We start from the raw sequence: 14,783 nt of genomic DNA, 5'->3' as shown, positions 1-14,783 counted from the left end.
TTTCAGATCCTGAATGTTTTTGTTTAATTCCTTCTTTGTGTTTTCTTGCATTTCTTTAAGGGATTTCTGTGATTCCTCTTTAAGGGCTTCTACCTGTTTATTTGTACTCTCCTGTATTTCTTTAAGGGAGTTACTTAATTCCTTCTTATAATCCTCTATCATCATCATGAGAAGTGATTTTAATTCTGAATCCTGCTTTTCCGGTGTGATGGGGTGTCCAGGGCTTGCTATATTGGGAGAACTGGGTACTGATGATGCCAAGAAACTTTGGTTTCTGTTGCTTATGTTCTTGGGCTTGCCTTTCGCCATCTGGTTAACTCTAGTGTTACCTTCCCTCACTGTGTCAGACTGGAGTCTGTATTTCCAGTTATCTTGCTTGTGGCAGAGCTCCTCAGAGTCCAGATGTCTCTGTGGTCTTATTATCCTAATCTCCTGGGTGGAAGAACTCCTGGGACTCAGGCCACCTCTTGGATCTGGAAATCCTTCTGCTCTGGATGCAGTGGTCCCTCTAGGATGGCTCAGGATACGATGTCTTCCAAGTGCAAACCACCTTGGTGTCTGCTGCTCTGAATGCAGTGGCTCCTCGGCTGCTCTGAGTGTAGTGGTTCCTCTACTATGGCTCAGGATTCAGTATCTCCACAGGAGCAGACCAACTCTGTGTTGGCTGCTCTGAGTGCAGTGGCTCCTCTAGGATGGCTCGGGATTCAGTGTCTCCACAGGTGCAGACCAACTCTGTGTCTGCCCCAGCCCAAAGGACCAGGCAGGGGTGGAAGGGAAGTGAAATTCCGGAGGGGCGGAGTTTGGGTAGCTGGTGTGTCCAGAATGTCCCTGGCTCCAGGCTGTATCTCTGGGGCTTAGGGAGTAAGATGGAGTTCTTACCGGCTTCTCTGAGTGTAGAGGGTCCTCTAGGATGGCTCTGGATTCGGTATCTCCACAGGAGCAGACCAACTCTGTGTCTGCCCCAGCCCAAAAGCAGCTTTGGATATTTAGAGAGAAATGCCATTGATCCTGATTCATTTTCTGGTTATGCTTTGAGAAGTGGCACAGCAGCAGAGATACTTCCTGTCTACCTTTATTTCCTTGTGACCTTTATCTGACTATAAAATTTGATTTGATTTTTAAAGTGTTTGCCTGTTTCCATCATTTTAATAGATGGTGCCCTTTCCATTTCCATTTGTCAGTTGTGTGTATTTGGAAGCCACTGGTGTAGAGTGCTGTAGTGCTGCTGTTTGCAAGAGCAACTCACCTGGAACGTGAAACCCTTCCACTGCTACTTGGCATCTACATTGTAATAAAAAGCTCTTCTGTGTACAGAGACTATTAAAATTCATTCCATTTGTGCACTGATACCAGAAGCACTATTTTCAACATGACCTATGTTTCTTTAAATATATGCGAGGCTTTGTTTCTTTGTATTTTGTTTGGTTTTGTTTTTAAGGCTGGGTTGTAGTTTTTGAAAGTCACCTAATTGTGAGCAAGGTGTTAAAGCTATCAAATATGTAATGTAAACATAATGTTCATAAGACTGTTCCTCTCATGTAAGTTCTATGTGGTGAGTTTATTTTAAATTCAACTCATTCATATTTTGAGTTATTTGTCATAGAATGTAGTTCAAAAGACACTTCAGCTAAAGTTGAAACAAAATGACACTGTTTCCAGACAAATCCCTCAGATTTGAACTTCAACTCGATTTATCCATTTGAAATAAAATTGCTAGGGAGCTAGGGAGATGGCTCAGTCAGTAAAATGGCTGCCCAGAAAGCATGAAGGTCTGATCCCCAGTACATGTGAAAACTGGGCACAGGAGCAGTCTATATCCCAGGGGTGGGGTGATGGGGCTTGTGGGTCCCTGGGGCTCACTGGCCAGTTATCTAGTTTAGCCGGTCAGTGAACTCTAGATTCAGTAAGTGAAGAGGAATCAAGGAAGACACTCAGTGCCAGCCTGTCCCCCTACACAAGAACATACCACATACACACACACACACTCACACACATACGCACAAGCTGTAGGGTTTTCTACTGGAAGCAAATCATACTTTTGTTAAAGTGAAACAAAATGTGGTCACTGCACCTTAGCAATGATCCTTCTCAGTGGACAAAGAATCCACAGTATGGACTAAGCCAGTCACAGGGGAGATTGCTGACTGAGGTAGAAAACAAAGCAGAGTCCCAGGAGAGCCTCCTGACCATGTGCTGAGAGAATAAGGCTCCGATCTTCACCCTTATCCAGTCATGATGGCCTCCGTAGCACAGCTCAGAGAACATGAGGAATTGCTCACAGCCATGTTGTTAATAGCAAAGCTACCAGCTAAGGCTGGAGAGATGGCAAGGACAGCAGTCAAGGGTGAGGACCAGAGCTTGGATCCCCAGAACTCACTTTCATGCTCGTCAATTATGGGAGACTACCTATAATTCCACACCAGAAAATTAAAGACAGGGGGTCGCTGAAGCAAACGGGCTGTCCAGACTAGGAGTTTTGGTGAGCTGTGGAATTTTTTTTCCTTACCTCAGTTAATAAGGTGGACAGCAATGGGGGAGAACCCACTCTCAACATCAGCCTGGGACTTCCACATACATATACACATATGCATACACACCTGCACTCATGTGTGTCCCCAGATATGAACACATGCATATGTATACAAACCACATACACAGACATATGCAAAGTAAATAACTACCATTTAATCTTCAGCTGTCTGTGAAAGTCCCTGGTTATTTCTGGGATTCCTCACTACCTTTCATGTACCATGTGGAATCATCATATCGTCATAAATTATTAGAACCTGAGGGTTGAAGGGAGAAATTCTAGGAATGTACCTGGTGCTTTGCTCTTTGATGCCTGGTGGAGTCTGGGATGACACCTGCCTGCACTTGGGTCTCAGTTTCTGTGTACCATTTGTAGTGTGAGCATTTTCTCACACTGTGTTCTAGAGCAGTGGTTCTCAACCTTCCTGATGCTGCAATCCTTTAATACAGTTTATCATGTTATGGTAACGCTCAACCATAAAATTATTTTCACTGCTACTTCATAGCAGTGAAACTGTATGTTTTTCTACTGTTATGAATCTTAATGTAAATATCTGATATGAAGACTATCCGATGCAACCCCTATGAAAGGCTTGTTGGACCCCCTAAAGGATCAAGACCCACATATTGAGAACCTCTGTTATAGATACCACTCAGACTGAAAGAGTGGTCTTACTGATTGTGAGTATCCGGCACAAGGTAGCAGGGGCAACAACATGGATCTATCAGGCTTCCTGCAGCAGCTCCGACTGTGCTGTAGCTTGGTGGGTTTTCGATGAATCCTTTTTTTAGTGACTGTGAGCCTTGCCTGAAGTTTCCCACACTACCCGCTGGGCACTACACTGGCTTATGGTTTTGAACATTTGTAGAAATGTGAGAACCACAACTGCCCACCTGCTGTTTTCTAAAACTTGCCTCTGTAGAATTCTTATCTTTAAAATGTTAGCTACAGCTTGCCATTTCAGAGTATAGAATCTGGGGTTTGACTTAAGTAGGTGTAGTATTGTTTCATACAGAAGGACTTCGGTATCATAACTGGTAAATGTGCTGTTAGAAAGGACTCCTTTCTCGTTGGTTTATTTAAAGAGAGGTAATATCCCTACTCTGTTTTTGCTCCTTTGTTTCATGCATTCCTTCTTGCTTAGACTTCATTAGGAAGTTCCCTGAACACATTACTAGTTAATAGTTTGACTAAATCTCTTTTTTCTTTTTTTTTTTTCTTAGAATAAGGAATAAAATGTAAAGACATAGTGCTTTGAGTTGCTTAAAATTCAAGATTATAATCTTTGGGTCTTTGAATAAAGTATTCCTGAAAGCAGGAACCTGGGCAACATAGATTTCTTAGTGTTGGTGTAGGCAGGACAGATCAGTAGAAGACACTTGAACAGGTTCTCAGGTTTCCGTGTGAGGCTTAAGGGTTGAGTAAGAGCTGACTGCTTAGCTTCTCTTTAGACTGTATGTGACAATTGGTGACTATACCAAAGATTCTTTTCATTGGAGTGCATTTTATTGGAATGCATTGTGTTGTCCAGAAAGCTTGTGGAATGCCATAGAGCAGAAACAAATTACACTGGCCCTACAGATCTGATTGACAGTGGTCTAGGTGGAAACCCAAGGGTTCTTCTGCTTTGTATGTATGCATTCAAAGTAAGAGTCTATCAGTGGAGATCTTAGCCTCTGTCTGTCTTCACTTCCTAAATACGTGATACATTTGATCAGCAAAGGAACAAGAAATCACACTTTAGTTAGGCAGCATACCATGACAGCATGTGCTTACTTAATCAGAATGTCTTCCAAGAATAGAAGTATCCTGGGACCAAGGGGGACAAAACCTTTCTGATTTGGTTAGCATATCATCATAGACTCTTACTTCAAAGAATTAAATTCCTATTCTTTGAATTCTTTCACGCTCTCAGGAAACGGGGATCTCCGAAGCTTTGCATGAAACTAGAATTTCTGTGCTGCAGGTTTATTGCCAAAGTGAGATGCCCAGGAGGAACCAAGAAGAGTCATGTGTGTTTATTAAATGGAATGTGGGTGTGGAATGGCCTTATCCCTTCTTTGTGATGTCACTGTGCAACATTGTAAATTGTTACAATCCTGTTAGTGCCCACCTTAGAAAGGATATCATCTCTGTGTTTTTTCATGATACTTTGAGGCCTAGGTTTCTTCTGTTTGCCCCATCCCTGGCCTCAGACTCCAGTCCTAAGTTCTCCTTGGAGCCCGAGGAGCTACCAGGGGAGTGATCACATCCAGGAGCTTATCAAATTCCACTTCTTAGGAAGCATCAGAAAAAAAGAAAAGGATAGCCTCTCCAAGAAAGTCATGGTGGCTTAGCGTCCTATTAGAGATTCTAGCTAGGGGTACTGAATTAAAAAATAGCGTCCAAATTGGAATGGGGAAGTAAGACTACTTCTATTTACAGATAACCTGTGCTTATAAATGAAAAATCCTAAAGAATATGTAATTTTTACCAATTGTACTACAACCAAGAAGTTCAGCAACATCGCTGAATATTAAGAGCAGCATCCAGAAAATAACTGTGTTAGTTTCTTTCAGTGCTGTCAGAAAGAATGTATTACAATCTCTCACATATTTAATAGCAAAAGCATTATAGGACTTGTATACTGGAAAGTATATATTATTAAATAAGATCAAAACAAATAAAAAGGCATTGCTTGTTCATAGATTGTAAAGATTAATAGTTCTAAAATAGTAATCTCGAAATCGATCTGTAGATTAAATAGTTACCAAAATCACTGCTTTCTTTTCTGCTGAAACTGATAGTCCTAAAATTAGCCCTGATAAAAGCAACCCAGAAAAACCCAACCAATCTTGAAAAAGAGTGAAGCTGTCAGATTCAATTTCCTATTTTCAAAACTTACAATAAAATCACACTAATTAAGACAATATAATATTATCATAAAAATATGAGGTAATTGAATGGCGTTGAAAGACTGGAAATAAACCTTACATGTATGCACAGCTGGTTGTGACAATAAGCACGACAGTTCAGTGAAGAAAGACTCACCTTTAAAAAGCTGATGGTTAGGTTTTTTTTAATATCTACATGCACAGTAGTGCATTTGGACCCTACCTATCCCATATACAAAATTTAACATGAGTTGTAGACCTAAATGTAAAAGGTAAAGCTATGAAAACATAGGAATGGTTCTTCTTGACCTTATGTCAGACAATAGTATTTCATGTTTGACCATGAAAGTACAAATAACAAGAGAAAAAATATATTTGAGTTCATCTGAACTAAAAATTCTTGCACTTAAAAGAACTATATCAAGAAAATGAAAGTCTCTACACAATGAAACATATTTTAGTTCATGTATGATAAGAAACTTGTATCTCAAATGTATAAGAACCCAATGGGATACAGTCTCTCCTGGGCCTTTTCAAATCCTGGGTTGCATATTAGCATGCAGGAAACATTTCAGAGCCTGCTCATCCAGATACCCTACTCCCAACATTCCTGATCTCATTGGCCAGAGGTAGAAACTGATTAGGGTTCTTACTAGATTACAATGTGCATATGGCTTGGGGTCAGAACTGTCTCCCTATGGGCTTCAGGGTCCTTTCAGCACACATAGGGACAGTGGCCTCTGAAACCATCAGATAGGTCAAAGGGTACTATTGTTGACTGTGCCTGTTATCAATTTTTTCCCAGAGACCATTGTTCACAAAATGATAATGCTAGAAACAGGCCACAGTGATGAAGGTCATGACCTCTATGTATGGGATAGAAATGCTCTCCTGTCCTTGGAGGATCATGGGACACACAGAACAATTCTATTAGATAATCCTAAAACCATTACTGTGTTTGTTCAGGGTTAGGACGCTGCTTGTTTCATTGTGTTTCTTTCACACATGTTATCTGTCCCACAAGCTTTTTAAAAAACAATCAACTTGACTCCTTTGATGCATTCCCAGGCTCTTAGCAAGCAGCTTCAGACATGGTCGCTGTGTCTCAGTGATGCTGTTCTCTGTCTCCAGCTTGACATTCTCATAACTCAGCCACAAGGCTAACATGTCCTCTTCTCTTGTTCTCTGGACTTCGGTTTCTTCGGTTCCCACTGATTTCAGATTATTACCTGGCTCTTGGGATTTCACGTGACCACATCCTTCCTTATGGCTTTATAAGTTTTCCCTCAAGATTACTTGCCAATTAGTTAGTTCTTTGGGAATTCCCCTCCCTTTCTGCTACTTCGTCTTTGGAGCCCCTTCCTACCTTTCAAACAGCAGGTTAGTTGTTGATTTTGTGATTGCTCTCGGGCTCCTCTCCTTCCACACGAACACCCTCTCATCACATGGTTTATGAAGTCCTTTGGGACAGACATATCACAGGTACATTCTGCAATGTTGGTCTGTCTGGAAGATGGAGAAACTGCTAAAGCCCCATTTATTAGATCATATTTATTATATTCCTAAATTTATAGAATGAAATCAGCTGAACAGAGGAATCGCCTCTAAACTACCTTTTCAAAGAGCAGAGAAGTTTTTATTTATGCAGACTGCATTTAGAATAGCCTCTGATAACAAGCCTTTTTGGTTACTGTGAAACTGCTGGTGTTGAAGGTTATGCTAATTAAGCTTTGCTTCAGGAAGGCTAACTGTTGTGACAAGAGGGGATCCTGGATCCTGGAGCTGACACTGGGGTAATGCAGAAGGCTGTTTCTCAGGCCTGTGTGTGCTCAGCCATTCAACAGGCAGTTTGTTCTACTCTGTATCAATATAGGAGCCCGGACTACTGGCACTGCCCTTCCTTTAGTTTGTTCCAGGTGCTCCTGGAAATCAATATTTCTCATAGGGCTTGTGGACCACTTCCATGGGCATGACCAGGGTAGGAAGTAGGCAGTGTCCTTTGTGCTCACACACCATTGGCTAGAACTTGGGAATGTGGCAGGGCCAACTGCTAAGACAGTAGGACACCTTGCTCCTTTATGCACATGGAAAGAAGAACAAATATATTTGTTGTTCAGCTCCTGATGTCCACAACAAATAAAAACTCCAACTTCAGTGATTGATTCTCACTGCAAAATCATTAACAAATCAGATTATTTTGAGTGGGGTGTTAGTAATCTGCCAACAAGCATGTGAATGTCCATCATAGAGTTCTGCTGAAGGTGCTGAAACGAAATTACATCATCCAGGAATGAAAGCCAACTTGGAAAAAGGAGTCTGCGTACAAAGTCAGGCATTCTGGGAGTTGGAAGGAGTAAAAGGAGTTCTGTGATGTGATAGCTCTGAGTTCCTGACCAGCCATTAGCCCTCGTGTGAAATATGGCACCAGGAGCACCAGGAATAAGTGTGAATTTGTTAATAAACTTCAATTTTATAGTTGTGATAGTGATGGAATTCTCACAATTTAGGGAATTATTAAAATCAAATGTGTTTGGCCTTTTTGTTGTTGGTGTTCTGTAAACTCAGCATATGTTCTATATGACAGGAACATCCCCCAAACAAATCCAATGTGGACATATGGCTGCATTAGTCTTTGGCTTTATCTTAACATTAGTAATGAGAAAAGTTGTTGGACATGAGCGGACAGATTTAATATTATGACACATTGTAATAAATTGTCTGAGTCCACTTATTACAGAATTGTGGACTTTCTTTTTAAATTTTGTGATATTTGCAGACATATCTCAGGACCTAAGTGTAAACACAGAGCTTTCTTCCATCCTATATGCACTTGAGATACACAACCGAAAGAACTGTGCAGTAATTTTACTTGACTTACATTTCAACTACAGCTCTCATATGAGGTCATGTGTGGAATTTTCCACTTGTGACATCATGGTAGCATTCAAAAAATACTGGATTTTAGAACATTTCAAATTTCAGATTTTTTATTAGTTTTTTTTATTGTCGATGAATTAAAATATTCTATCTATACCTCATTTCCTGTCTAAAAATAAAAGGAGCATTTGACATACTTGTGTTCTGCTGTGTGGAGTGCTATGTAATGTTGAGTGATTCAGGACCATACAAGTAACTCTCACACACCAGAAGATGCCTGCACTGTAACTCAGACGTATTTAGCTGTACTGGTGTGCAAAGCCAACGTGGTTATGAGGTGCATGATAAGTTACGATCCAACATGGAGCAGCATATTCCAAATAAAAATAAACGTGTTGGAATATTTAAAAGCACAGTGAAACCGAAGGCCGTGCATGTGGCCTGCTGTGTTGCATTCTGTGGGGTCTATGAGTTGCACTGCCACAAAGAAGATTGTATTTATAGTCCTGAATGTCTTTTCTCCTCACACCCTGAAGTCATGCTTCTCAAACCCGACAACTCAAGAGCCTTTTGTGTTTGAAACAGTGGATGGCTATGTAGCCAAGGCTGCCTTTAAACTCACTCTGTAGCCAAGGCTGCCCTACAACTTAGAACCCTTCTGCTTGAGGTTTCCAGGAGGCTAGAAGAAACTGACACTATGGCTCCGAAAGACAAGTTGTTAAATGTATTAATTTTATCTGTACATTTATGCACATACATTTGAAAGTTGACCTCATAGCTCTAAAATAAACGTATACGTCCAGCATAGACTATAAACAAAGCTACGAAATTATTGTGATTAAAATCAGTAAAATTGGGCTTGATATTTAGTCAGGATTAGGCTTGACATGGAAGGACACTCATGTAGGTAGCATTTGAGCCGGTTTTTAAGAACAATAGGGTAAGGAGCTGGGCGTATGGAGGTGAGAATATAAAGAGAAGAATAGAAAGTGATTTTAGGGACCAGTTACGTGAGATTGAGCATATATTTGAACAATAAAGAACATTTTGGGAGTCAAATGTAGGACAAGGACATAAAGTTACAGACACTTCAGACTATGGGGCCACTGGATGAGCAGTCACATCTGAAGATGTGTGAATAGATAATGGATACTATATTTTTAATTGCTCTTACCTGTAGGAATATTTAAATAAGCTAGAAGAGGGCCAGCTCTGTTCATTTGGTTTATTCACTCCTGTTTGGCCAGGACCTGGAACATAATTGACTCTCTGTCGGTGTCATGGAATGACTTTATGGTATATACTGTGTGCCTGGCAAGGGGGCATCCCTGCAGAAAGGAGTAGAATTAGCAACTGACAGCATGAACTGGAGAGCTACCTGTACCTGAGGGGCCCTGGAGAAAGGTGTAGGGTTGTGAAGGAGAGAAAAAGGGGGAGCAGGCTAAGGCCAGGCTCTTCCTGCTTCTGTGGTAGCTTGTGAAGGGGGAACACTGAGGGGAGGTGACAGGAAGGTGATTTAGGAGAACAGTTTTTGCACTGTAAGCCAAAGGGCAGAGGGGAGAGTTACTCAAAAGCAAGTAAAATGTGCCCCAGAAGCGTGTTAGCTGCAGAGTAACTTGTAGGATGATGTGTACATATTTTGTAATGTAACATCCACTTCCTTTAGGCTTTTTATTAAGACAACTCTGAGCTAAATTTTAGAACATTATACATAGTTGTTAAGCACCAGGCAATTATATCACAAAAAGATGTTTGCTTTATGAATTCATTTAATTCCATGTCTTTATTAGTGACCTACCCTGGGATATTTTAAGTTATTGTATTGTTTTATTTCCAGACAAGTTTTGTGAAACTTATTTTGCCTAAAGCAGGCGCAAAGACCAGTTGTGAAAAAATAAAATCAGACATAAGCTCAAAAATCGGCATTGCTTCGTTCGTACTTTATGGCTCTGAAAGTCATAGTGAGCCTCTTACTAGTGTTTACTCCACCAGCGACCGGCAGGACTGAACATAATGCTTTCAGTTTGATTAACTTGACTGCAGTTGGTTTTTGGGTGCCACTTTAGAGCCCACTGTGGAATAAAATTAAAACGTTCTTTATGACACAACAATTCACTTGTAGAAATGGCATTTTTCTTTTATCCCTGAGTGGCAGTATGCTCTCCCCCTGAGTTTCCCATATGGGCCTCGGGGCTCCGTTTTCTCCAGATTCATGTTCCTGGAGTGGGAGTGTTCATTCCCAGGCTCCCAGAAGGCTCCCATCTCCTCCTCTGCTCCGAGCCAAGCTCATCCATCACAGGAAAAGCCCAATGGCTCTGTTCTCCTCTTAATGCTTTCTTCATCTCTGCTGAAGCACCAGGACCAGCCTAGATTGCTTATCTCTTTCACACAGCATGGGTCTCGTGTTCCTTCTCATGAAAATACACATGAGTACACTGTGGGCTCCTGAAATGACAGAACCAGGTCTCCTCTATATTTCTACCAGTTCCTCCATTGCCTGTTCACAGAAATTAAAACAAACAAACAAACAAAAAACAAGCAAAAACAATACACATAAAGTGGGTACAGGCATCATGGCACATGTACACCAACATACACACACTAAATAAGTAAATAAATAAATAAATAAATAAATAAATAAATGGAAAAATAAAGGTTTGTTGCACAGATGGAGAAGGAATACTTTGAAATTTAAAAAGCATACAGCCTCAGACGTTCACAACCCCTTTCTAATAATTCATGATCCCTCTAATAAGCTGTGTGTCTCATATAATTCATGGATGGTGTAATCATTCACTGTTCTTGGTGGCATCGGCCGTCTGACGGGCACTGAGGACTTTTGCTGGTTGTTGTTTGCTGATGCATGAGTCCCACGTGCTCAAGTGCATGCTTGCTGTACTAGTTGAGTAATAAATGAAATTGGAAGCCCAGGGTCAGCTTCTCCCTGTTTCCTGAGTTACTGCCAGTAGTTTTCCAGGTGAAGGCCAGTGTTGTGGCAGAAAATGAGGAAGAAGTGCAAAGTAAGTCCCACTTACTAGCTGTACAACTCTGAGCAAACTGAAGGTCATTGCCTACCCTATTAAAGAATAGCATGACCTAAAATCACAACGTTGGACTAACATTTAGGGGGGAAAGTGTACTATAAAGTTAATGGCTGAAGTTCTCTGCTCACTCGTAATAGATTTGACTTGGCAATGCTATCCTCCATTCTCAGTCACTGTGTATTCTCTGGGAAGAGGGTGTTATGTTACCTCTCTTGCCAATGAGAAGCAGGGGTCCTGCCTGAGACCACACAGTGAAGGCGGCACAGCGCTGCTGGACAGCTGATCTGCTGAACACACCTGCTGCATGCTCGCCCTTCTAGGGGCTGCTGTGGTGGGTACTGCTTAATGTCTCCCCTTGAGTAGAGCTTCTAGACCTTTCCTTCCTACCTTAATAAACCTGAGGAATGCAAAGGGCTTATGAGCACACCAGGAGATGTTGTTATTAGACTAGCCCTCCCAAAGCATGAGGTGCAGGGGAGTCTGAGAACCCCAGCCCCCCCAACACACACACACACACACACACACACACACACACCCCGACATGAATCAGACCTTCCCTTCCTCCTAGTTAATACTATCTCCAGGTCATTCCTACCCTATAAATAAAGTATTTAAGTCTCGTTTTCTACCCCCCAAAATAAAATATTCTTTCATTAAAACTGTTTCAGAGATCATCATAATGGTTTAGAAGTCAATTCCTTGCTTATGGTTGGAACAACCAAGCAGTCGTTACTGCCTTCATTAATAATTGGAAAAGTACTGAATCTTTTCATTTTAAAGAGGACTGCAAACACCATTTCAAAACATATAATTACATCACTAATAACTCTTAATTATTGTACTAAAGTTAACATAAAAACTGAGGAAAGCTGTCTTCCCTATGAAGGAATTAACCTCTCCAGATATTTTTATTGGACATTTAAAGTGACTAACCCAGAATTAATTGGCTGGATTTTGTCAGCATCTGAAAAACATCTTTACATTTCAAGAAGTGGATTTCCCTTTTGCAATAGTTTGTCATCGTTTGAGAAGGCTAAAAAGGTACTTTGGAGAGTATTAAAACAAGAAATAATTTCATCTGGATGTTATAAAGCTTCATTACGCTTAATTGATTGGGAGGGTTGGTGGCAAGCCAGAGAGAACTGGCAGATGGATGCGTGGAACTTAAAAGGAAATATATGCATTTAGTGTCGAGCACTCCTTCAGCTCACTGAAGTTTACTTTTGATAGTTTTATTGTAGTGATTAAGAGCTAAGCTTTGTCACCCTTCTGGTCTACAGCTGAATCCCACTTTTCTGCTCATTAACCCTGTAAGTGTAGAAACATGACTTCTCATTCTGGCTCTTGGTTTTGCTTACCTGGGTAAGAGCAATGCCTTCTCAGTGATGTTGCCATACTACATGAAATGACAGGAATATCATCTAAGCTGTGCCCGTTCTAGGCACTGAGTGGTATTGGTCATCATCAAACCACACCGTGTAGGATGCTGATGCATGTGAATGGAAGATGTCTGTAGGGAACCCTAGGCATAGTTTTTAACTTGGTAAGGAAACTCCTTTTTTTCTTTATTTCTTTTCTCCATTTTTTTCCAACTCAAGAGCTTTATACTGTTATAAATTGTCAATTTGTTCGTGGGGTGGGGGGGAACCAGAGGATAATGCTACCTTTTTTTTTTTTCTTGAGTTTGTCATCATCATTGTTGTTGTTAGGGGACAACTAAACCCTAAATCCTTGAGCCTAAACTACCATGGCCTGCAGCTCCAGTAGAACCAGGTATACCAGGTATACCCAAAGCACCACCATATTTTTTGAGACAAGATCTTTCACTGAACCTGGATAGAGCCTGCTGATTGGCTAGACAGGCTAATCACTAAGCACCAGGATCCTGCTGTCTATACCTTCCCAGTGCTGAGGACTGAATTCAGGTCCTGGTACTTGTCTGCCTTTCCCGACTGGGTCATCGCTCCAAAGCAATACAAGTTTAAACTACAGAAATTCCATTGTAGGGTATGGAGTAAGCAGATCTGAATTCCAGCTTTCTCATATGAAATTGTATTTTCCAGGAGAATGTGTGGAAGGGCTGCGGGAGAATGACTACCTGCTGATCCATTCATGCCGGCAGTGGACGACCATCACTGCCCATAGCCTAGAAGAAGGTCACTATGTCATTGGGCCAAAGATAGAGATCCCTGTACATTATGCAGGTAAGACTCAGAAAGACAAGGGGGCCGGGGGAGGGGCTTGAAGAGCCAATTTTATCTTATTCTTGCAGCAGGAACTAGGAATTGCCTATCAATTAGACAGTATGCCAACTTAAAAAAATCAAACACTTCTGTGTGGTTATTTTTTAATCAATGATGTCTCCATTTTTCAGAGATAATTGTAGTTAGTGAAGCTGGATGTTTATAAGGTGAAAATTTTACACAGAGAATTCCTCTGTGGTCTTGGAATTGGAAGACTATGTATAGCCAGTCCCTGAGCTCCACGGTATTGTGCCTAACTAACCCAAGTACAACCTGAGTGTCACTCGTGTAAATGACTAGGATGGAGCAGCTCCACAAGGTGCTATTTCACAAGTGCACCGTGCTCCCTGGTTAAAAGTATCTGTTTAGAAGTTAAGATGCCTGGGCCTGCCACTCCTCCTAATTAGCCTTTAAGAATCTAGCAAGGCCATGGCCTCATTGCTCTGGTTAAGTGTGGATGGTACCCACCCTGTCAACTTACTTTGATCTCCATTCAGTCCTGGGATGTCATTGAATTCGGTTTTGTTGAGTGAATTCTGTGGTCAGAACTGAACTTGTGCTGTATTTGCTTTGATAAACTTGGGGTAGCTTATAAACCAGTTTTTAAAAACCAGACATATCACCGTCTGCTAGGTTCTGGTTTTATAGTTTGTTGTATAAATAAGGCTATTAACTTCTTATCTGTTATTCAACTTTTTTGAAAGTTATAGCAGGATATTTTATCCAGCTAACTATAAACTGTGCAGATGTGGGCTGCTCTTTTAGCTTTGGCAGACCTGTCTCCAATGCTTAGCAAATTATTTATTTGAAAACAGAATCTTGCTGTATTCCAGAATAGTAGCAAGTGGTATTTGTTCAACCAGTATCTCTGAATAAAACATGCTCTGGTGGCTTTTTTGATTCTTAGAATTCTTCAGCTGCTCACTAAACTTAAAAACAGAAAAAAAATTCAAAAATATTATAGGAAAAAGAACTGTTGTGCCCCAAAACTTTGTTTTTCATAATTCTGCCCACTACTTAGTTATTTGAGTAGGCTTTATGGGGAAACCCAAGCAGAAGCGCCTGTGGAAGGTGCTGTGTTTATCAGACTAGGAGGCAGGCAGCTGGGCAGTGTTCACAGGAGTGGGGGATTTACAAGCCCTCTGCACTGTCCAGATTCTCCTTGAAGAGGTTCCACCCACAACAAGGTGCACTTTATTTTCAGCAGGCTCAAACT

General features: G+C 41.1%; 1 protein-coding gene across 2 annotated transcripts in view; it reads left to right on the top strand.

Moving 5' to 3' along the window:
- Garem1 (GRB2 associated regulator of MAPK1 subtype 1) overlaps positions 1-14,783 on the top strand; it is a 178,406-nt gene that overhangs the window by 50,511 nt on the left and 113,112 nt on the right. For both annotated transcript variants that reach the window (XM_028774880.1, XM_028774879.1), the window contains exon 2: positions 13,388-13,528. In XM_028774880.1, the coding sequence (XP_028630713.1) occupies positions 13,388-13,528 (141 nt within the window). The remainder of the gene's footprint in view (positions 1-13,387; positions 13,529-14,783) is intronic.

This window comes from Grammomys surdaster, unplaced genomic scaffold, assembly GCF_004785775.1.
Source record: "Grammomys surdaster isolate TR1022 unplaced genomic scaffold, NIH_TR_1.0 243, whole genome shotgun sequence".
In the NCBI taxonomy this organism is placed as follows: Eukaryota; Metazoa; Chordata; class Mammalia; order Rodentia; family Muridae; genus Grammomys; species Grammomys surdaster.
Note: the sequence above shows the minus strand (reverse complement) of the source record. Positions and strands in the feature narration are given on the sequence as shown.